A 25370-nucleotide genomic window follows, 5' to 3' on the forward strand; every position below is an offset into this window, starting at 1 on the left:
CATATACAATGAATACATAAATAAGTGGAACAACAAGTCGATGTTGTTTTTTCTCTCTTTCTTCCTCTCACTCTCTAAAGGCAATCAATCAGAAAACTTTAAAGAGAGAAAATTACAAAGCACTGTTTTAAGAAATTAAAGAAGACATCTGTGTTTATGGATTGGAAGAGTTAATATTGTTAAAATGGCAGTACTCGCCATGTTGATGTACAGATTTAATGCATGCCCTATCAAAATCCAAGCTTTCTTTTTTAGCAGCAATTAACAAGTTTATATGGAAATACAAGGTACCCAGAGTAGCCAAAATAATCATGAAAAGAACAAAGTTGGAAGACTCATAATCCCAATTTCAAAACTTAATACAAAGCTATGTAATCAAGACAATGTGATATCGGCCTAAGAATAGACTTATAAATCAACTAGAGACCTGGTGCACGAGGGGCCACAGGCCTTGGCGGGCTGGCCCCACCCTCATTGGGGTGGGGAACAAGGGGGGGGGGGGGGGGTAGGGCCTGCCAGGGGGAGGGGCCTTGGGCAGTTATCCAGTTGGCCCCGCCCCCTGGTCAAACTCCCGGTTGAGGGGACAATTTGCATATTAATGCCTTTTATTATATAGAATGAAATAGAGTCCAAAGCTAATCCTTCATACTTAGGGTCAATTAATTTTCAACAAGGTGTTAAGTTAATGTATTTTCAGCAAATTGTACTGTCACAACTAGATATCTACATATAAAATAGTGAAGTTGGATTCCTACCTCACACCATATGCAAAAATTAACTCAAAAATGAATCACAGATCTGAATTACAGAGTTAAAACTGTAAAATTCTTAGAAAAAAACATGAGAGTAGATCTTTATGACTTTGGACCAGGCTATCATTTCTTACATATGATACTAACAGCACAAGCAACAACAACAAAAAAATAGATACATTGGACTTTATCAAAATTGAAAACATTTGTATTTTAAAGAACACTATTAGGAAAGTAAAAACAAATTATAGAAGAAAATACTTGCAGAATATATATCTGAAAAGAGACTTGCATTCAGAATATATAAAGAACTCTTAAACTAAATGATAAAAAAGACAACCCAATACAAAAACAGGCAAAGGGCCCTGGCTCATCTCCCTGTCCCTGTCCCTCTCCCACCCTCCCCCTCTCACTCTCTCTGAAATCAATTAAAAAAAACCAGGCAAATGATTTGAATAGATACTTCTCCAAAGAAAATATACAAAAGGCCAGTAAGCCCATGAAGAGATGCTCAACATCAGTAGTCATTAGGAAAATGCAGGATATCACTTCATCCTTACTAAAATGGCTAACTAGTGTTGCTCAGCAACTTTGTGCCCATCCATTCGTCATACCAGCTACCACTGATTGGGGAGAAGGTCCTAAAAGTCCACTAACCTTGCATTTTGGCCCTGAAAAGGTGCTGATGTCATTATCATCTGATGGCACTGCACAAATGATTCAACGTTTTACAAGACATGTAATTGACCACAGATAAGTTTACAATATAGTATATGGTGCTACTACCTAATGTAATTTACTTGGCAATGAGGAAAGATTGAGCCTCTGTAGCATATAAAAAGGGTATATAGTTAGAGGTTTTTAAAAAGCCATTAATTAACAGTAAAACCCAACAAAATTAAGACCATCTATTGAACGAATGTGGTAATTGTATCCGTTCCGTTTAAGGTATAATAAAATATAACTTGATTGTATTTATTAGATCTTGAACAACAAAGTTTAACAAGTATAATTCTGTAGGGAAGGAGAAACAGCATTGCCCAGAAACCAGGAAATAGCTACTGGTCTGGTTTTCTGATTTGACATATAAAAATGATGGCTGCTTTTCTTTTTTAGTCTAACGATGGGAAACTGACACCCTTATTTTTAATTTATGTAAAAATATTAAGGAAGAGAAATTTATTCTCTGTACTTTTTAAAATATATAGTATGAGTCCAGTTATAGTACTCAGTTTTCAAGGGTAACTATAAAACACTAAAAAAGTAGCTAAGCATTGGGAAGTATAGGACACTTATTTAATAGAATTTGACTATTATGAAGCTATGGAACCAGATAAATATAGAAATTACATTATTAAACAGTATGCAGGGTAATATCATTTGTCAGAGAGACATGTAATTGGTGCATGTATTTTTGTATGCAAGTAAATGAATATTTTAATTGTATTTTTATATGGGTAGGAATGCTGAAAACTGGAGACAAACTAAAAATAGCTGTTAGAGTACAGAGATAGGCACCTGTTAGAGTAAGAATTGAATGTTATATGAGATAGAGATGAAGTAATGGGTGGGTTTTGGAGATAAAATTTATGGTTAATAGAAGAAGCATAGCCAGGATAAAATTACACATCTAAAATGCAGCCTGTGCAATGAAGTCATTGCAGTAGTGTCTAGATAGATTCACAGACTCTATATTGACCTTTGTCAGAAATAGCTCATTAAGGCTAAGCTTTGTACTTCCAGCAAGGTGACAGAGGCTGACTCAGACAAGGATTGCATTCTAGAAACCAAGTGTTCTCAGAACTTCAGTTATCCAATTCCTAAAGTTTAAATCAATTCTACAACTGACACATGGAAATAGATGAGATCATTAGTCTTAAAAATAACCCAGAAATATTATAACTTGAAACTTCTAGAAATAAACAAATAATTAAATCAGACTTTAAATAATTTACATGGTGGACATGATAGGGAAGATGTATGTAGTAGCTTTTTTTATACAAGTGATTGCAGAGTCTATATCTCAGTGTAGCTGTAACTTGTTTAAGAAAATACTTCCTGCCCTGGCCGGTTTGGCTCAGTGGGTAGAGTGTTGACCCACGGACTGAAGGGTCCTGGGTTTGATTCTAGTCAAGGGCACATACCTCAATTGCAGGCTTGATCCCTGGACTCCCAAGGTGTGTGCAGGAGGCAACCAATCGATGTGTCTCTCTCACATCAATGTTTCTGTCTCTCCCCCTCCCTTCACTCTATAAAAATCAATGGAAAGATATCCTCAGGTGAGGATTAACAACAGCAACAACAAAACACACACCCAGCAAAAGAAACAAAAAACCCCCACTTCCTCACAAACTATGAATTGGTAATTTAAAAAAGGAATAGTTTAGTTAGATTTTCCTGATATATTTTAGATAATGCAGTATAAAAAATTTATCTTATATGCAACTTTGAGGACAGTGTTTGATGCATAAAACTGACTATACCTTTTATATTAATGCTCATAATAATTATACAGGAGCAGAATTCTACTAGATTTTAAAGCAATATGCTAGTTTACTAAATTCCTTTGCTGCATATAGTAATTACTACAGTGTAAATGTTCTTGATAAACATTGTTTTAATAATAAATGCAATTCAAACACTTTTTCTTAAACTAGCATCTTCATTTTAAGAAATTTCCATTTTGGTGCAAATTTTGGCAATTCAGGCATGCCAAGAGATATATCAGTAAGAAATATTTTTATTAAATGAGTGACTTCTTTAGTATCTTACATTTATTTACCTTTTAAAAATGAAGAGATTCAGATTCTTTTGCTATATTTTAGATTTTGCAGAGAAGAGGGTAGTTATTTTGTACTTGCTTATATTTTTCTATGTATTCTATTAAATAATGCCAATTGGAAGTCCCATGGGTGTTACTAGTGAATAACCACAAGTCTCAAGGGTAGGATTCATTAATGAGAATCGAATTTCCTAATATGGCTATTTGCTAACCAGTTCTTGAAGGCAGATTTGCTTGGAAGATAATTAATTCAGCTCCAGGACAAACACATAACATATTGCTTATATTCATATCTTCTAAACCAAGGAAAGTTTACACTTAACTCATAAGTAAATGACTGTTGTTGTTATTTTGGGAAAAGCAAATGGAAAAAAAGTAGATTTTAATACTATAACATGCTTTAAGAGCTAAATTGTCGAAAAGCTGCCTGGAAGCCAACACTTGACTTCTTTGGGGATAGGTAATACATTGATGTGAGAATTGTACCAGAAGTCAGAAGATAATAATTTCTCTCTTTATTTCTACTACTGGTAGACTGTGGACGTCATCTAAGTTATCTCACTTCTTGGGGTCTTGCATTCCTTGGCTGTAAAAGAAGGGGACCTAGATGACCTCTGAATTCCTTCCCTATATGAAAAGTTTTATAGTTCTATGAACGTTTCTTTATGGTACAGAATTGGGGCTCTTTTTTCAGACAGTAGGATAGGACACAGCAAAGTGGAGGTGCTATACTGTCTCCACAGCAACAGAGACTCTCATAAAGGTAAAGTCCTGCTTCTGTGAGGCAGACCCTTCCTGGCTCAGGAGGGACATTTTTCAACTCGAGAGCAAAACCAGGCAGCCTGGCGACAGTGTGGAAAGGTGGCTGTGTGTACAGTCTCTGGTCGGTCCTGGAAGTGCGTGGTGAGCGTGCCCAGCAGCTCCCACTTCCTCATCCCACCCTGCAGCCCATACTGCTGCAGACTTCCTTCAGCATCGGCACTGAGCTTACCCAGCTGGCCCTTGCTGACATGGCCCTTCAGTTCCTCTTGGGATAATTCTGTCTTAGGCCTTTTGCTTATTGTTTTCCTATAATGTTTATTACAGTGACTATTCAAACTTTTTTAAAAAATTACCTTTATTATTGAAAGTACTACAGATACCCCCCTCCTTTTCTCAAAAATCCCTTCAACAGAATGTGAGGCAAAAGCACAAAGCTAGGCATTATCAGTATCATTCTAGTAGTTTAAGGATAGGGCTTCAGTTTCTCTAAAATTAGGTGGTAGAATGGAATGATCATTAAGATCTCTTTTAGTCTGAAAAAATCCCGAGATCTTAAGTACTCAGTCCCACTTTTCACTCAGATCTAGTTTTTGAACCCATATCTCCTAGCTCCTGGTCTAAAGATATTTCTCTGTATATTATTGACTCTTATTTTCTCTTTTGCTGAAAATATAGACTCCTGGTTCAAACTTCCATCTTCCCCTATATTTTTTATTTTTATACTTTTGGTTCAAATTCCTTAACCCCTCTCTCCCCACTCTCCTTTTGAACAAGAATAACAAAAGTGTTTATAATAACCAAAAATTAGAAGTAATCTGAATTCCTATCAATAGGGGAATGGCTAAATAAATGATATTACATCCATAAATTTGGAGCAGATAAAAAGAATGATATGGACCTCTGTGTATATGTGGAGAGATTTCCAAGACATATTAAGTGAAAAAAGCCAATTGCAAAATAATATTTCCAGTGTGATCTCATTTATGTTAAAAAATGCCACATTGATATATGTAAATATATTGGAAAAGTTCTGGAAAGATACATGTCAAACTGATAAACTTTCTATGGGAAAGGAAGCAAGAGTCAAGGAGAAACTATCATGTTGATTTTATTGCTAGAGTTTTTTGTAGTAAGAATGTGTTACTTAAAAAAGATTTTTAAAAGGCAATAATGTATGGGCAATCCTACCCATATATTTTCATAGACAATAAAGCTAGAAAGGATCTTAGAAAGTCACGTAGTCTAGTATCCTTATTTTATGAACTAGAGGCCCAGTGCATGAAAATTCATGCACTGAAGGGGGGGTCCCTCAGCCTGGCCTGCCCCCCTCTCACAGTCCGGGAGCCCTCAGGGGTGGGAGGCGACCCGGCAATCAGGGGAAAGTGATGCCCTCATCACACCTCTGTTGCTGCCACTGCTGGCAGCACAAGCCTTGGGCAGCCCTGGGTGGCTGGGCAGCTGCTATCCAAGGCTTGCCTGCACCTCGGGCCGGCCCTGGGCGGCTAGGCAGCTGACATCTGAGGCTTGCCTGCGCCTCGGGCTGGCCCTAGGTGCCGCCATCTTGTGCCTGTGGGCCCCGCCATCTTTGAAGGCATGAGAGTCAGTTAGCATATTCCCTTCTTATTGGCTGTGGACCGCACCATCTTTGAGGGCAGGGCAGTCAATTAGCATATTCCCTCCTTATTGGCTGTGGGTGCCACCATCTTTGAGGATGGGGCAGTCAATTAGCATATTCCCTCCTTATTGGCTGTGGGCGCCACCATCTTTGCGACAACGTGAGGGTCAATTAGCATGTTCCCTCTTTATTAGATAGGATACTAGAGGCCCAGTGCATGGGAGGGGAGGGAGGAGGTACCTCAGCCCGGCCTGCACCCTCTCGCAATCCAGGACCCCTCAGGGGATGTCCGACTGCCGGTTTAGGCCCCTGGATAGGGCCTAAACCGGCAGTCGGACATCCCTCTCCCAATCCAGGACCGCTGGCTTCTAACCTCACCTGCCTGCCTGCCTGCCTGATCGCCCCTAGCCACTCGCCTGCCTACCTGATCGCCCCTAACTGCTCGCCTGCCTGCCTGACCACCCCTAACCACTTTTCCTGCCTGCCTGATCACCCCTAACCATTTGCCTGCCTTCCTGATCACCCCTAACCACTCGCCTGCCTGCCTGATTGCCCCTAACCGCCACAGCTTCATCCGGAATTACTTTCGGAAGGTCATTCAGCTGTCCAGTCTAATTAGCATATTACACTTCCATTATTATAGTTTCTGTGAGGGGAGGGACTGTAATTTGTTCATCTTTGTATCTGATATAGTGTCTTGCACATAACAAGGTGCTTAGTGAATTAATAATTAACATTTTTGTTTGATATTTGTAGTAGGCTATGCACCTTGTGTTAGATTAAGAGAAAGAAGTTAAATGCCAAGTCAAATAAATAGCTCTGTTTTATTTTGTTTTAGTGTGTGTGTGAGAGTGTGTGAGACCTGACACTTCAAGATAGAAAATATTTTAGGAAAGCACATAGTGAGATATTTGCTATCCTGCAAATATCTTCCCTTTCCAAGGAAAATAGTTTTGTTCTCCACTCCTGCTTCAGAACAGTTTGTCCCCATAGGATATTCTAGGTAATATGACCCACTTAGGAAATATGTGGTGATTGTGCTTCATAATGGGACCTCTACTAAAGTTGTACCACAGGAAAAAGCCTTTTGAGTGTGCTGGTTATACAAATGAAAGTACATTTCTTTCTGTGTTTGAATTTATACAGCAGACCAAGGAACTCAATTATGACTTAAAATTTTACTGTAAATACGGTACCATAAAAGCTGTGACATCCTTTTTAATTGTGAAAGTATTTCCTCAGACTGTTTGGAATTTATACAGGTTTTGCCCTTTATGTGTTGTCATCCTGTTTTGTCTGCATAGCTCTATTACTTGATATTAGCATCTTAATAAATTTCAGCTTGCTTTTTGAGATAGAGACTCTTCCCTAAGATTTTTATCTGCAGTTGTGTTCATCCTGTTTTGCTTCTGATTTTTTGGTAACTTGGCTTATTTTGATAGCTGTTTAATTTGACACCATTAAAAGCCTGTATAATTATTTAAACAGATTATTTCATGGAAGTTTCCATAATCAGCTGAAGATTGCTCTTGGGTGGAGCCTTAGGAAGATTTATTCTTTTTTGGAAAGCTAACATCTCTCTTAGTTTAGAATTAATAGCTTTAGGAAAACATCATAGAATGCTGGGAATTTCCATGAATGCTTCTAGCCAAAGAGATTGTATTGAAATGGCTAATTGGTGCTCACAGGTATTCATCTAGAGGCATTTTTATTATGCCAGGATTTAAAAATAAGTATGTGTATATGTGTGTATGAATATATATAATATATATATATATCTTTGTTAAAAAAAAGCAGTTATGAATTTAGCTCTTTTGAAAGCTGTGAAGTAATTAAAATAGAGATAATAATTTACTAAATAGGAAATTATCTGTGACTCCTTTAGTGTATTTCAAATATGGTGTATTAAAACATATTCTTGCTCTATTGAGCATTTTATTAGAAATTTTTTAAAATTATGGGACTGAGAAAAAAAATCTCATAGACACTGACAACAGTGTGATGATTGCCAGGGCGAAGGGGGTTCGGGAAGGTGGAGGAGGGTATAGGGAGAATAAATGGTGATGAACAGAGACTTGACGGGGTGTGAACATACAATACAGTGTACAGATGATGTGTTGTGAAATTGTGCAACCTGAAACCTGTATAATTTTGTTAACTACTGTTACCCCAATAAATTCAATAAAAAGGAAAATATGCTTAACACATTTTGATCTGCTGTGCCTAGAAGAAAAGATATTTGTGATTAGTTTTTCATTATTCTTGAGATCATAGATTTTATTTTCATGCAGATAGATATGTAGATTAATTTACTTGTGATAAAGATAATGGGCATTCGCCAGTCATTTTCTAAATGTTTAAGAATTTGCTACAGTAAAGTTATTTTTTATTTTAAAATTGTAGTCAATAATGCTTAGTTTAGTAATATTTATTTGAATGCAATAGAAAAAAATGGATTTTTTAACATTAGCGTTGGGGCATTTTCTGGTTTAGTGTTTTAATTAAAAAAATTTTTTTTTCAGTTGGTAGTCCTCAATGGAGAAACTTTCTGGAAACAATATAAAGAACTATATTCTACATATATCTAGGATTTCTTTGTTTAGCCATAGCAAAGCGGAGCTCAAACACATGTTTGCACTTCACAGCTTCAGTTTGCAAAATGGCCTTATTTTTCTAATCAAGTGAAGCTTAATTAAGAGATTTCTCCATTTTTTAAAAAATATATTTTTTATTTCAGAGAGGATAGAAACATCAATGATGAGAGAGAATCATTGATTGGCTGCCTCCTGCACACCCCACAAGAGGGATCGAGCCTGCAACCCTGGCAGGTTCCCTGACCAGGATTAGAACTACGACTGACTTCCTAGTTCACAGGTTGACACTCAACCACTAAGCACACCACCTGGGCTTCTCAATATTTTTTATAGAGCTTTGAGTATTTTAGTACAGAGGGGTTAGATGCTAGTAGAGGTGCAACAGACAGTGGTTAGGAATAAACAATAGTTAAGAATTATTCCATCTTTTAGCAACAGTTTTACTATTTCCATTAAAGTGCAATTTGACCCCCTCTCTAACTCTGTCCTCTTCCCCACCCTTTGCACTTTTACTTGTGATAAAAATATTACAAAATATGTTGGGGGTATCCTATGTAATAAAGAGCTAATATGCAAATGGTTTTCACGCCCTTGCGCCTGGGCCGGGGGACCTGAGGCCGGGCTGGGGGACCTAAGGCCTTGCCCCCTGCCCTGGCGCCAGGCCCGCGGGGCCTGAGGCTGGGCCCGGGGATCTGAGGCTGCACCCCCTGCCCGGCGGGGCTTGATGGGGACCTGAGGTTGCGCCCCCCCCCCCCCCCCCGCCCTGCGGGGCTTGACAGGGGTGGGACTGCCCGGGTCTGGGTCTCGCGCAGTTTCAAGGCACACATGGGTGGGCCAGGGACTTGACTCTGGGTCCTGCAGCGCGCCCCAGACTCTGACAGGAGGGAGATTTTCATATACATTTTACTAATTTTCTTTCATCTCTGACACTTCTATTATAGAGAAAGGGCAAATAGCAATATTAAAATATTTCCTCTATATAATTCCCTTTTAATGTACACGAATTTTGTGCACCAGGCCACTAGTGTTTTTGTAATATATATGTATTGTCATGGGGGACCACCGTCATAGTTTCCCAGACCCATCTGTCGGTGTCACTGACAAAAACAGACTCTGGCCTTTGAATCATTGGTATGACCAGTTATGGCATTTTTTTCTCTAGAATTATAACGTCTGTATGTTTTTTCTATCTTGATTCACTTTATTCCAGCCTGATTCACAAATCATAGAACAGCTTGTATTTGGCATAACTATAAAAAAATCCAATCTCTTCTACATAAGGTTCTTTTTCAATTGGAAATTTCATCTTTGCAGTTAAAACATTTGTAAACATAACACAAATTAGATAGAGCCTAACAACTTTGCAAGACTGCTGTTTTTGTCATGGAGGAGGCTTTCCTAAAGAGAAATCTGGTGATCCTGGGCTCTGAGAACTCCCTTAAGCAGTCAGAACTTACTGCCGCATGCGTTGGGTCAGGTGACAAGGAAATAGGAACTATATTTGCTGTCTTGAATGTTCTGGATATTGGTGTGCTTAAAAAAAAATTCTGAATAGATTTGGGGTCTTATTTTTCATCTTTTAAAGGATCCTTCATATTATCTTTTGTTCCCTGAGATTAGAGGTGTTGGTAATCCTGGAAGATGTTTTAGGACTTTTAGCCTGTACTATCTCTAATATCTGAAAGGAAATGTAGCCAAGTTGGGCAAATTTATCCTCCAAACTCAACCACCTTCTTTTTTGGTTGGAGCGCCCGTTTTTGTGTTCTTGTTGTTGGAATATACTTAGGCGAGAGAGCCACACAACCTGCCCTGATGAGCAGCCAGGATTTTGATTGGCTGTGGTAACGAAGCGGAACATGTTCCCTCATCCTGGCTTTTCCTTCTTCTCAAAAACCACACAGCAGTATAGATTTTTCAGGGCTGTTCTCCTGGAATCAAAGTGTAATAGCACTTGTATAATAGTCCTTTTTGGACAGAAAACTATCCTATATAATAAAAGCCTAACATGCAAATTGACCAAACGGTGGAACAACCTGTGGAACGATAGGTCACGATGATGCGCACTGACCACCAGAGGGCAGACACTCAATGCAGGAGCTGCCCCCAGCCTGCAGGCCCCAGGCCAGCCAAGGCAGGTGCCAGCGGAGGTGGGGGGGGGGGGTCCCCCTGATCACCCTGCTGGTTGCCCCACAGATCATCCCTGATCACTGGCCAGGCCTAGGGACCCTACCCATGCATGAATTTCGTGCATTGGGCCTCTAGTAATGGTATGGAGCTGATGCTGGAATCACACAAAATATATATTAGATCTCTGGTTCTTCTCTTATTTAATTTTTTTCCTGGGCTGATCCAGAGGAGAATCAAACTAAAATTTAGACAATATAAATAGAAACAAGTAAAAAAAATAGTGGTGCAACTCAGGTATAATTTGAACCCAGTTTTTCACTGGAAAAAGTTTGCCTTTTATGAGACTATTGTAGTTGTTGTTACTCCATTGAATACCTTTTCCTTTTCAGAAGAGTTTTAAAAAGTAAAGTAGTTCTTAAGGCATGTTCACTTTCTACCTGCCTAAAAATGCTCATCTGTCAGTGTCCAAATACAATACTGAAATTTTTTTTTTGCTTTATCAGAGGAGAGCATGCTCAAGATTGATGCCAGGTGTTCTGTGAGGCTGCCTCCAAAAGTAACTCTCAAAAACTACTCTTCAGTTGGGCCCTTTGCGGTCAGAGAAAAAGTGTGATATAATATTATGAAAGAGAAAGATCAGAAGTAAAAAGATCTGAAATAAAAAGCTATACCAAAACATTAATTATCTGTCATTGTCAGAACTATGATGTTTAAAATTCTATGAATCTTATTTTTCCAGAGGTTCCAAATGCCCAATGGGTTAATTACAGGTGGGCCAACAATTGCTCTTTGTTACCTTTTCCTGCCCCAAAATTTACCCTCTCCCCAAAAACAAAATAAAAAATAAACAAAACTCCCTGCATTTCAATTCTGGGGAAATTGTGCTAAAATGGGACTTTCAAAATAATCCCTGGCTGGCTTGACTGAATTGGCAGATACCCAGCGATGCCAAACCATTTGCCGTCTGCCAGTGGTAAGCATGGTCACCACTTTTAATCATTTAGTTCCTTATTTCAGGTTGCTCATACTCAGTATAAATTGTGAATATTCCTTTTCCAGGGATGCATTCAATCTTAGGCCAGAGTGTTCCTGTTCCACTTAATAAAATGTGTCTTTCCTTTTAAGTAGATACACCCCCTTAAAGTGAACTATTATGCTAATCATCTTATTAAGCAGGGCCATTTTTTAAAGGCATTGTGCTATTTTCATTTTATGCCTCTACATGAACATTCACATTACAAAGCATTCTTTGAGTGTGCTGTTTGTGCTATGTAGGCTCACCATTTTATGAGGGATCAGTAGCAATATTTCTTCATTTCTCTCTGCCATTCTGGACTATAATTTGATATAACAAAATAACTTCACTGGGCTGTGGGGTAGAACGGGCTGTGAGAGTTAGATTTTTAGAGAAGAGTAGACTAATGCTTGTTATGTGCGTTTTGCATATGAAACTAGGGCAGTGTCTTCCAGAACATTATCACTGTGTCTCAGATCTGACTTGCCAGCATGTAGGAAGTCTGTTTTGATTTCAAAATGTACCTTACCCCATGGTGGCTGGTAGGGTACAATACTATTGACATCACCGTGTTTCAAATAGAAAATTAACAAGTAGCTACTGTCGAGATTGCTGATCGCCTTCCCAGTCCCTGTGAGAATGCTTTTTCTCTTGGAGAGCAGCACTTCTCAGCCCTTGGACCCATTAAATCAGCCGACGGGGGCTGCCAGAACAGGGATGAACACCAACAAAAGGCTGAAGATTAGAAAAACAGTTAATAATGCAAAAAAGCCTTTAATCAGTTTCCAAGTTGATGTGAAAGGTAACTAATTTTTTAAAATGTCTCTTCCACCCACAGCTGAGTTTTGACAGTAGGCCAGGTTCAGAGCACGATCTCTCCTGATCTCTTTAGAGAAGAGTATCCTTTCCCTCCACCGAAACGCCTGGAGGGTTGCCAAAGGAAAATAAGCTATTTTGTATTGAGAACAAATTGCCACTGTGTTCCCCAGTGATGTAGCCCTATTTCCCAGACTTTGGAACTTAGAATACAGAAAGTTCTTGTGTGACCAAAGAAGAAATATGGTGAATGAATAAATTTCTGTTGTTGTTTTTTTTGTGTGTGTGTTTTTGTTGTTGTTTTTGTTTTTTTTTTAAACCACACACACGCAAATCCTCATAAACATAGAGTGGATGAGATGTATGCATGGAATATAAATTTAGCTCAGAGTGGACGTCCAGTGAGCAATTTTTGTTAAATTACTTTGGAGATTGGGTTCCTTGTGGGAGTTTCAGTGAAGAATATAGGCCTTTGGAACCAGATTTAAAAAATGTTTGTTTTTTTTTCAAATGAGGCCGTCAAAAGCCAAGTCTTAGAGATGAAAGCATGACAGTGAAAAAAAATCATTTGTGTATGTGTTCTGTATTATGTAGTAGCCTTCATCTGATCAGCAGTCCTGGGATCGTGTAAAACTGTGCAAACACTAATTTCTCATATTACCAGATGGGATAAAAACTATTCATTTAATTCCCCCTCCCTCCGCCCCCGGGCATTGTGTAGTACTTCTTTTTAGACTTTCCCCTTTTATACCTGAGTTTTCTTAGCTGTTTCTTTTCTATTTTCTTCTTAGTAATTGCCTTAGTATTATTATACTTGTTTTTATCACTTTTTATTTATTGAATAACAGATGGAACAGAGGCCAAATTTATATCAGTTATATTTTCTATTTGCTAGGAAGCCTGTTGTTAATAGTCTAAAAGTTGAAATTGGTGCCAAAAAATTGAATTAAAAATTTTTATTTTTGAATTTCCTTTGACATTGTTGTCCTAGTCCCCATCACTATAAATTCTTTGATAAGTCACTCTGTTGTAGTGTCTGCAAATCTTAACCCTATGTTTCACTACTAAAAGAGATGTCGAGATTCATAATTAGAGAGTTGGGGCGGGGGGATGTGGGGTGGAGAAACTGAGCAAAAAAAAACCAAACTCGTGGACATGTACAACAGTGTGGTTTGTGGGGGTGGAGGGAGATGGGTAGAAGTGGTAAAAGGCATAGAGAGGATAAAAGATGCTGGAAAAAAATAAAATAAAATTTAAAAATAAAATATGAGATGTCAACTCTAATCAAGAGTTAAGTTGGAGATTGTTGGTTACTCTGCATGTAGTCATCTTTGGTGGTGACCTCAGCTGCACACAAAACAACCCAGTGTAGAATTCTGGCATCCATAAGCAGATCTCTAATGAATGTTGGCCTGATTATAGTCTTTAGAGGCCTCAGTATTGTTACCTCAACTTTGGTGAGCTAGAGAGTCCTAGATAAATCCACTGGAAATTGTTACATACCTTCTCCTCACGGTGGGCCAGTCTTTCTGTTGGTATTTGAAGACCTGAAATGACTAAAAGAATGGATTCAGTCTTACCTAGAAGATAATTAAAATATGTGATTGGTATGAAAATAGATTATTAATTACCTGAGAAAGGGGTATGGCAAGGAAGGCCTCATGGGAGAAACAATAGTTTAACTGTGGGCTGACAAATGAGTTAGATGCCCGCTAGTTGGACAGTGGAGAGAAAGGCATTCCAGGTAGAGAAATCAGTAAATATGAAAGCACATTTGGTTTGTGGAAGAGGTTTTCAAGAAGTGACGGGAAGTGGGGCTGGAAAGGTGGTAGACAGAAGGGTAAATTATAGCATCTTCAAACGGATAAAGGTTACTACTGGCATCTTTTAAAAATCTTTACATCTAGTTCAGTGATATAATAGGGTGGAGTTCATTGTTTACTGATGATCATTGTTATTGCCTCTGAGTGGCCACTTCATCTTCCTCATATCTCTGAGATGGAAAGACTAAATAAATGTCAACCTACACGGAATCTGTGTGGTTTGAGAAAGAATATGTCACTATTTTGTCATTAATTTGAGTACTCACAAGTTCTCCTCTCTCCTCCCCACCTCCCCTCTCTTCTCCCCACCTCCCCTCTCTTCTCCACTCTTCCTGTCTAAACCTTTGAAAGTCATAATCCCAGCCGTGACTCGGAAATGAGGTTCTGAGATCCAGAACTGTCATAGGGATCTACAGTAATGTGCTCTAGTAGTTTGAACATAGATTCCTGGAGGTCCTTGGATACAGTGTGAAATAATGAAATTTGAAGTATTTATTTTTCATCTTAAAAGTATACTTTGCATTGTCTATGCTTCATTTTATATAAAATAGTGCTTTTCTTCAAAATATTTGAGGAAAACTGTGACTTCTGGAAGGCACACTATATTTAACTTTCTGGCTTTAAATACTGTCTGGCTCCCTACCTAAGAACTACTTAGATTTTATTAGCAGAAGGTGATTTTTAAAAGTCTCCCAAGAATGAGTAACATGTATCTCAGCTTTTCTGATTTTATTTATCTGTATATAAATGAGTCCTTTTAGTGCTTTGATGGACAATGTGACTATGAAATAAGTTATATATATATATATATATATATATATATATATATATATGACAATATATATGATTTATATAATTTGAAACTTCATTATAACACTTGTTGATATTCCTCTCTGGTTATTTTACAAGATACTAGTTGAATTAAGAAGAATATTAATGAAAGCATCTGTTTTTGAAAACTGAGAGGAGGGTCCCAGATAGTCTGCTGAGTTTTTATTTTGTTGTCATCACGCCCCATGATACCACAATCCGGTCTAACTCTAGGAAAATGCCACTTACCAAGTTAATACCAGGGAATTAATAGCCCGTTTATGTTTTGCAAAGGAGAAAATATATACGTCGTAAGTGAAACATAATTACCATATGCCATTTTATGGGGACCGCTTGTCTAAACTTTCTTAGTTCACAAACAAAATAAGCTGAATTGTAGGATATGATCGTATTTGTTTTTGTAAATAAAATTCATGAGCCGCAGGAGTGTGCTTGCTATCTGGATCCATTTTTAATGTCATCTTTCATAAAAGGAGGCAGGCAGTTGTTTTGAAGTTTAGGAGATTTTCCTAAGATTCTCAACACATTAAACTTTAGAGAAATGTTGGAATATAAAATGTGTAGGATAAGCGTTTAGCTGATGTCATGTGCAAAAGTGTGTAGCAAGTTGGGAAACCTGGCCACAAGCCACTGCAGCTTTGAAGCATGTGGCTCGAGGGAGAACTCAAAGCCCGTTGCGTAACGTTCAGCAGAGAGGAAAATGCAAGTACTGTCCCTATCACTTGACTTGTTTTCCATTTTTATTTAGTTACTTGGCAAAGTCTTGGTATCCTGTAGTGGAGGAATGAAAGAGAAGTTCCAATGAAGGACCGTGCCTTCAAGGGCATCAGCCAGGGGATGGTTTGTGAGGCTGGGCAGGCTCGTTAAATTTCTCATTGTTGGGCAGAGGGATTAGAGTTTCCAGAGACGACTTGAAAAACATCATCGGATGATACTTGCAATTTTTTCCTGAAAGGGAATTCTTTCTTCTCCTTCAACACCGTTTGCTTCTTGTGGTTGATATATACCTGTGCTTTAAAATGTCACAGCTACTAGGAGGGGCCAGTTAATAGCAAAACCGTTTCCCCTCGCATTCTGTGATACTTCGGTTTTGCAGCAGAGTTTACAAGGTTTGAAATCAAATGCAGCATTGGTTCCTTCAGAGAAAAATGATCCCAATCTACCAAAATAAGAGCCAAACAGACTCTTAATTGTTCCTTTTCCCACAAGGGGCTTGCCCTTTTTGAAGGTGTGGGTAAATTTTGATAGGACCTTCTGTCTAACAGGGTTAGGCACTGAGACTTGCCCTTCCCCTGGGTAAAACCCACTTTTAAATGTCATTTTAAAATAGGCCTCAAAGCATCTTTGAAAATAGAAGTACTTGTGTATCTCTCCATTGTCTTACCCACTCCCGCTCAGCAAGGAAACCTCAGTTTTCTCATAGGGCACTTCCTGCTGCAGTGTCTAATCCTAACTTTGCTCCCTGGTTAGCATTTACTTATTTGCCATTTGCCATATGCCATTTTATGGGGACCGCTTGTCTAAACTTTCTTAGTTCACAAACAAAATAAGCTGAATTGTAGAATATGATCATATTTGTACTTTTGTATCTCTCCATTGTTAGCTCCCTGGTTAGCATTTACTTAACTTTTCACAGCACATGGATAGCATAATAAAAACTATGAAACTAAAATCTTTCCTAATTTAATTTTTGTTATGCCATCCATGTGTTGTGTAAAGTTAAGTAAATGCTAACCAGGGAGCTAAATTTTTTTCTCAGTTTTGATCAAGTCTAGTTTCATAGATTTTACACTGTCAGGATTTTTTTCTATTGGGTTGCTAGTCTAGTGTTCATCAGAATAGTCAGCACAAAAGCCTTAACTTTCCCCAGCCTTCTTACCCTACTTTGATTAAAGGTGCAGGATTGTACCTGTTAGGAATCCTTGTTGTCAGCTTTTCCACTCCTTGGGGACGTGAAAAACATCATCTTTATGATGCTTGCAATTGTTTTTCTCTGTGCGTGAGGATTTTCACATCAAACCAAGCTTTTTTTCTTCTGTCTCTTGTCCTCTTTTCTTCCTCCAGTATCGTACAGCCCATGATTTGTCAGGCACACACAGGAGGCTCCTGAGCCACCAGTCACATGAGAATGAAGGCAAGAAAAGAAAGGACCAGATGGCATCAAAAGATATGCCTTTCTAGGTCGTTGGTGGTTAAGCTTGCAATCTGGTTACCAGCAGGGAGACTGGGAGAAAGGGTGGAGAGGAGCCCAGCACCATTGTAAGGGAAGAAGAACTGTGCCATGCAGTGTACAGTCACGCGGCGTCCATCGCTCTTAGACGTGTGCACCTAAAAGTGGCATAGAAGCAAGCACATGTGGACCACTGTGTGCAGTATTTGGATGGCAACTTTGAAAAGTGTGGCCCCCCCCTTGGTTGGCTGCTATCCTGTAGCTGCCATTAACCCTTTGTCATTCTACTCTCCAAATGCCTGATTGTTACAAATACAAAAACTAAGAAATGACATTTGGCTCCCACAGATACACTTCTTCCCACAGGAGAGAGAGAGAGGACACGATTCACCTCTCCTCCTTTACACTATTATCTATTTTGGAGAACTGTTATTTATGAAACATAGAAAATGACACCATTGGCCTTGGCGAGACATGGTATCTCAGGACATGTTTTCTTGGTGTAAGCTGTGTCTCCGAGTGCACTTGTAAGTATGTATTTGACGGAAGGAACGGTCAGTAGTGGCTAATAACAAATATTTGGGAGGACAGTGTGCCTTCCCTGCTCATTTAGGCAGTACTTACACCTTGACTCCCTTGGCTTGTGCATCTCCTGATGTGACTGCACTATTGCAGATCACCAGACTGCTGAACTTGGCTTATACTTTTTAAAAATAGAATTCTACTTCAGTTGTTTTCCCTTGAATGAAAAAAAAATAAGGTATTTTTAATTTTAGGATTCAACTTGATCTCAGTATATGAACTTGTTTCCTTTACTCTTTTAATTCCCTTGAAAATCCTTGCTTTTTCATAGACAAATTCAATATCCCTAAAGAGCAAAGTCAAGTTTCAACCTTTTATAAGTCTACCTCCTCCAATTACAATCTCTCCTTTTATTCAGTTTCTGTTGCCCTGGCTATCTGTATGACTTACCTCGTTATGAACCAAATGAAACAATATATTTTGTTCTGTAGTCTAGATTTTACACTCTTAAAAGTTTACATTTCTTTTTTCTTACATCTCCCACTTCAAGCAAGTGTCCGGATTATTGCTGATTATACAAAAGTCATGTAATAAATATACAACTGAATGATTAAAAAAGAGATAGAAAACATAAACATCTTAATATTATATTAGTGGATTTCTGCCCAGATTTTAATACGACTTTTACTTATGTCCCATAAAATAGAACATTGACCCACCCAATTTTTCCTCTTGATGTAAAGAATCATTCTGAAGTTATTTTTCCAATATGTACACTGAATTTCTAAGATAGTTCCTATATATACACTGCATTTCTTGTTTAAAGGAATTTAAACAAAATTGGCAAGTTATTATTATGGCAACATAATTGTTAACTTTACTGGTTAGTTTCTTTGCAAACTTATTTATATGATTAATTCAGAGCTCCCTGTTGGGAGCCTCTAGTTATTAGTAAAATAATCACCAGTCTCTCCAACGTCATATCATGAGTGCAGTTGTTAGGCCTATGCTATAATGATCCTAATGAAGAGTTTAAAGGCTTTTTTTTTTTTTTTACTGTGGATTTTGTTTTGTTTTTAGTCTGCTCAGCAAGAGCACTCTGTGATCATGTGAAAGACCTCACTGATGAGGTTTTCCAGTTAAAAATGAAAACTTTATTGAAGGCTCTGTGATTTGGGGAGAGAGTGACTTTTTAATTATTAAATCACATTAAGGGGAATCCATTGATTTAGGGAAAATAAAAAAAAAGTATCTTATCCACATCAGGTATGCCAGGTTTCAGCCTGGAACTAATTTATTAGATTTGAGTTATTGAACTCAGGAGAGAGATTTGGAATGGAAATACTAACAGACCTTCCTAGCTGAGCTAGTGGGTATTGGAAGAATCTTAACAATTCATCAGCCAAGTCTCTGACCTTACCACCTTTAATCATCCTTGCTTGCCTACCCCTCTTTCGGATTTGCTAGCATTTGGAATTTCACTTAACGATTATTTCATGTATATTAAGACAGATAAAGCATAGTTTGGTGAGTATGCTAATAAAACCATTTTTGGCCCTCTGTGAGGAGAAAATGGAAGATGTGTTTTGTTCCTGGTACAGTTGAGACAGTTGTTCAATTATAGCTCTTTAAGGAATAGGGGTAAACCATGAACACATTTGTGAATTTTCTTTCCAGATATATGATTAACTGCTGAATTACATTATGCCTTACGTAACACAGGACCAAAGATGTGGACTACTATTATTTTAGAGTGGAAATATGTACCCAGAACTCTCATCATGGTGATCATAGTTCCTTTAGGGTACAGGGAAGGTAAATCCATAAGGTTGTCTGCTAGCATTTCCAGGAGAAATTTCCTCTAATTTGCCCACATGGGATAGGTGGATTAAAGAATGCAAATTACTTTTAGTCAAGAATTTTTCACCTGGCTTTTTCCCATGTGTAGAAAATTGCAGGTGGGTAGTAAGAGAAGAGGGAGAGAGACAGAAATAAAATGAAAAACTAATGAGTGCCCAGCCAGTGTGGCTCAGCAGTTAAGCGTCGATCCAACCAAGAGGTCGCCAGTTTGAGTCCCAGTCACGGCACATGCCTGGGTTGTGGGCTTGATCCCCAGTAGGGAACGTGCAGGAGGCAGCCGATTGATGATGTTCTTCTCTCATCGAGGTTTCTATCTTTCTATCCCTCTCCATTCCTCTCTCTCTACAAATCAATAAAAACATACTTTAAAAAAGATTATCTTTAAAAAACAGCTAATAAGCTGGTATGCTTAGATATTAGGAAGCAAGGAACTGTTTTATAGGTAGTGGTTTCAGTGGTTAGAATTGACCACAGAGCCATATATTTTGCCTAATCCTATTCTAGCTGGTCACAGAATTTTGCTGTTTCTATTGTGTTGGATCATATGAAGTTGTTTTTATAATGGAGAAATGGTTGAATATCAGAAATTTTATATGGTTCAACATGATACATAATAATATATAACACTGTAGGACAGCTGTGCGTGTGTGTGTGTGTGTGTGTGTGTGTGTGTGTGTGTGTGTAAAGTGGAAGGGAGGATATGGAAATCTATGAGCATTTTATATGTCCTTGGGTTACCCCAGCTGAAAATCCCTATTTTAGCCTTCAGTTTTAGCTATTCAAAATCAAATACAGTTGCCCTAGTATGCTTTCCTACTTCCACATTACATTAATACAGTTGAGATAGTTTATGGGGCAGGCTAAAATGAAATAATCTCTGACAGAGATTACCATTGGGGATGATAATCTGAAGTGGCCAGTAGCTGTAGAGTACAACAAAAATGGCAGGTTGAACATCAGTAGGCATACCTGCACTTGCAGATATGGAAGTAGGGGTGTAACATGGTTATAGACTGAATAATGTACAAATTATTATTTGTCTAAAAAATAGGTTTTAGGATATTTGTAGTGGAATATTCAGACTGTGCTTATTTGACTTTTCTATCTTTCGTAGACGAGCTCATCTGCGCCTATGTTTAGAACGCTTAAAAGTTCTGATTCCACTAGGACCAGACTGCACCAGGCACACAACACTTGGTTTGCTCAACAAAGCCAAAGCACACATCAAGGTGAGAACCTTTACTTTCATATTTGCACATGAGTCTCTTGGTCCTGGCTTTATTAGAAGCAATGATTCCTATTCATATACACCAACTAGCTCACCCATGCCTTCCTTAATAACTGAATCAAGAGAAATCTAAAATTTTATCAGCTAATCTGATGGGAAGGAGCAACATAACCTGATTAAAATAATTGTTTTGATAGCATGGCCGCTGGAAGAGCTGGGAATACTTAGGAAAATAACAATAACTCTGGTGATACCAGAACGAAGGCAGTTGTGCCCTCTGGTGGAGATGGCTTCATTTGACTGTGTCTCTCAGTATTTTTCCATCAAACTACACTGCAGAGCAAGTTTCTCTTTCGTGGAGATAACTTTACAGACTTTGGGAATTGCACACTGTTCTAGTAAATGTGGCATGCATTATACACACACCCCCAAAAAAGTAAAGAAATAACAATTTTTGATGTACTTATGTGTTTTAATACACACACACACACACACACACACACACACACGTATTTGTAGTATATTCATTCATGTCTAACAAAGAAATCTTTTGAGATGTTAGGTAAAAATCAGTTTTACTGTTTGTACTGGATTATACACAAACTTAAATATCATTTTAGAAACTTGAAGAAGCTGAAAGGAAGAGCCAGCACCAGCTAGAAAACTTGGAAAGAGAACAGAGATTTTTAAAGCGGCGACTGGAACAGCTGCAGGGTCCTCAGGAGATGGAACGAATACGAATGGACAGCATCGGATCAACTATTTCTTCAGATCGCTCTGATTCAGAGCGAGGTAAGCAGTGTGCTACTTCCCTAATGAAATACTAAGAATCCCTGTATCTGGATTTAGGGAACATAGGTTGGGAGGCACTGTATTTGCTTTTTACTCTTTGGCCAACATTGTAATATTCTAGGTTTTAGGCAATCACAACATTGCCTAGTAATGCCCATGTGAACTATAAGAACTTCTTTCTTGATTATATATGTATTTTTAATTTCCTACTTTGACTCAATTTTAGACGTAGAGAAACGTTTTCTGTAGAAAATTAGAGTTCTCATATATCCTTTACCTAGGTTTCCCTAACGTTAACATCTTTATATAAACATAATGCAGTTATCAACACCAGGAAGTTAACATTCATGCAATACTGTTAATCTATAGGCCTTATTCAAATTTTACCAGTTTTCCTACTAATGTTCTTGGTCTGATACAGGATCCAATGCAGGATTCTACATTGCATTACATAGTTCTTCAGTATTTCTTTCATGACCGTGACACTTCTGAAAAATATTGGCTCATTATTTTATATAGTGTCGCTCAATTTGAGTTTTCTTATGTTTTTCTATTAATAGATCGAAGTTATACATTTGGGGGAAGAAATATCAGAGAAGTGATAGTATGCTTTCTCAATTTATTGTATCAAGAAGATACATGATGTTGATATGTCTTATTACTGGTGATATTAATTTTTATACCTGTATTTTAAAATGCCATATCCGTCATTTCTCTTTCCATCTATCCCAGAACATTTTGTCTCTGGCAGAATTTAAGAAGAAAAATCAACCAAAAAGAAATTATTTGAATTTTACTGATCTACTCATCTGTAGCTCTTACTACATCAGAACTCACAACACAGTAAAGGATCCCAGAGGTAAACTCTGGTGATTTTAAACTTTACATTTGGAAAAATTGAGCTCATGAGATTCTTGAGGTTGCTAAACAAATTTTTGCAAGATTTCTTGTTTTGACTTTTTATTATGGAAAACTTCAAACATATACAAAAGTAGAATAGAGTAATGAACTCTCATGTACCTAACATCCAGTTTGAACAGCTATCAACATTCTGTCATTCTTGTTTCATCTGTTCTCCCAATGTCACCCACACTCTCACCCTCACCATTTTCGTTTGAATGTTTGAAATCAATCCCAGAGGACATTATCATGTTTTCTGTAAATACTTCAGTATGTATCTTAAAAAAATAGGACTTTAAAAAATCTGATTATACTAGAGGCCCAGTGCATGATTGAATCATGCACGTGTAGGGTCCCCTACACGCTTTCACTTTTCGCGGTGGAGCTGGGTGCCTGTCCGCTGGTGCCGGAGCAGACAGGCACCCAGCTCCCCCGCTTTTGATGGTCCGCGGCGGGACGTGAGCTCCCTGCCCCAGAGGCCCCTTTTGTTCCGCAGCACAGCCATGGCGCAGATGCTGAGCTCGCACCGCCACTGGCGACGCGAGCTCAGCGTCCTGCGGGCCCAATAGGCTACCCCGCCACCCCGAGTCCCACCCCCTGCACCTCCCTCTGGCCCAATCGGGGGTGTAGCGGAGTGATGGTAATTTACCTATTACCATTTTATTAGGTAGGGTTATTATAATATCCCATAAAATTAATAAAATCAGATGCTCTTATTCAATGCCATAATAGATATTTCTCAAAAATGGCATTTTACCTTTGGTATGTTTGAATTAGAATCCAAAGTCCACATAGCATTTGTTTGTGCCTTTTAAGATACTTTGCATCTATAAAATTTTCCCTTCCCACTTTTTCCCCCCAGTACCATTTATTTATTATAGAAACTGGATGGGCCGTTTTTCTTATAGAATTTCCCACATTTTTTATTTGGACGATTGTCTTCATGGTGTCACTTAACAGTACCTCTTATTTCCTGTAAACTAGTTGGTAGATCTAGTGGGGTTGATTAAATTCAGGTTACTTTTGTTGTTGTTTTTTTGAGGCAAGAATACTTCACAGGTGGTGCTGTGCACTTCTTGGTGCATCAATATTTTGTCCAGTTGTCTCACTCTAGTGAAAACATTGGTTAGTGGGTTCAGGTATTGTCATCTTGATACTTTTATGTGAATGTTTCAGTCTCTCACTTAATAGTTTTAGCAATCGTTATTGCCCTGATTTCATTGGATGTTACAAAATAGTGATTTTCTAATTTTATCATTCTTCTGATGTTTAACTTTTCCTTCTATAAGGAAGAACATTTCCTTTAGTTTATGGTTACTGTGAAATAAAGTCCATACAGGGAAAATGGGATGTTTGTTTCTGTTTTATCAATTTTCTGAATAAGTTGGTGCCTCGGTAACCTCCAGAGGTAATAGGGCTTTTTGTTTTGCTATTTTTAAAATTATGTTATGAACTCATGTTTTCATGTATTGAATGTGTTCAAGTCCATTGTAATCATTCTTTTTCTTTTTAATACTCAAATTTCCTATATTCTGTAGGAGCCTTTTAAACTGGTATTTTTATCCTTTTAACACACACTAGGAGTCCTTAGGTTTATTGTTTTTCTTATGTAAAAGTTTGATTTTATGTGGCACTCAATTTTGAAGAACAAAAATTTACTAGGGGCAACAGCAAGAACCTCTAGGTCATGCTACATTTATGAGTGACCGTGAGATATAACAGAAATACTCTTGAATTAGGAGGCAGACCTTGATCCTAGACTTTTTTCTAATGCTTACGCACTGTGATCTGTCAGGTCTTCATGCTTTAACTGCTCTTCCTGATGTTATCTCCTTGTACCTACCCACTTCCAAATTTTAGAGGTTGTATCTTCATCATTATAGTTCTCATTTTTTTTAGTACCCCCAGTATATTAGTTGCCTTATCTAGTATTATTCTTGTTCTTATCTGACAGCCCTCTTTCCCAGTAACTTTTAGTAACAATCTCTATTCCATTTGGCTAGAGCATGTCTCATTTTACTTTGTTTTGAGTTCAGCATGCTTTGTTAGATAGGGTGTCTTCATTTTATTTCCCAATTGGAGGTTGAATGCATGTTCTGTGATACTAGGAAACACTAAATAGCCTGTGAAGCATTGTGGTTATGAAACAAATAGTTATGAATTCATAGGATTGTTTGGACAGCTGCCTGCATTTTAAAAACAGATCTCTAAAACTTTTGAAGCAACAAGCCCTTTTGAAAATTATACTCTTTGAACTAACTTACTCTGTCTTCTTGGGCTCAGCAAGAATCCACTTTTCCTAAAGCAATTGTGATCAGTGTGAACCCTTCAAGTCAGTGCCAAATGTGAAACATTAGGCTTTGAGTTTGTTTTAAGAGAACTGAAGAACCTTGAGTTCATTCTAGCTCTTATGGGAGAAAACAGCTTTTCAACTGCCTTTTATTTTTTAAAATGTGTATTGCTTTTTATATATTATTGGTGATTGTATATGTAGTATTTAACAATTGAGATATCTACCGATAGCTGGGTAATATGTAGACTTTTTTCCACCAAATTTGATTTTCGAAGTTAAATACCACCACTGAAATGCCTTTACTATAATCTTTACTATAGAACTCACTATAATCCAGAGACTTTAAGCATCAGACCTTCATTTCAAGCTATATTTGATGCAAGAAAATTAAATTGGAAGACAAATCCCATAGTCTGCTTTATAATGACAGGCTTATTTTGATTACTCAATAGTCAAATATCTTTATGATGAATCTTAGAAGTCTGAAG

The 25370-nt window shown here is 37.9% G+C and overlaps 1 protein-coding gene across 2 annotated transcripts in view; it reads left to right on the plus strand.

Moving 5' to 3' along the window:
• The window catches only part of MXI1 (MAX interactor 1, dimerization protein), a 74274-nt gene that overhangs the window by 46653 nt on the left and 2251 nt on the right, over window positions 1-25370 (plus strand). For both annotated transcript variants that reach the window (XM_054729162.1, XM_008144294.3), the window contains exons 4-5: window positions 20784-20898; window positions 21518-21689. In XM_054729162.1, coding sequence (XP_054585137.1) covers window positions 20784-20898; window positions 21518-21689 — 287 coding nt within the window. The remainder of the gene's footprint in view (window positions 1-20783; window positions 20899-21517; window positions 21690-25370) is intronic.

Source organism: Eptesicus fuscus, chromosome 17 (assembly GCF_027574615.1).
Source record: "Eptesicus fuscus isolate TK198812 chromosome 17, DD_ASM_mEF_20220401, whole genome shotgun sequence".
Taxonomy (NCBI): Eukaryota; Metazoa; Chordata; class Mammalia; order Chiroptera; family Vespertilionidae; genus Eptesicus; species Eptesicus fuscus.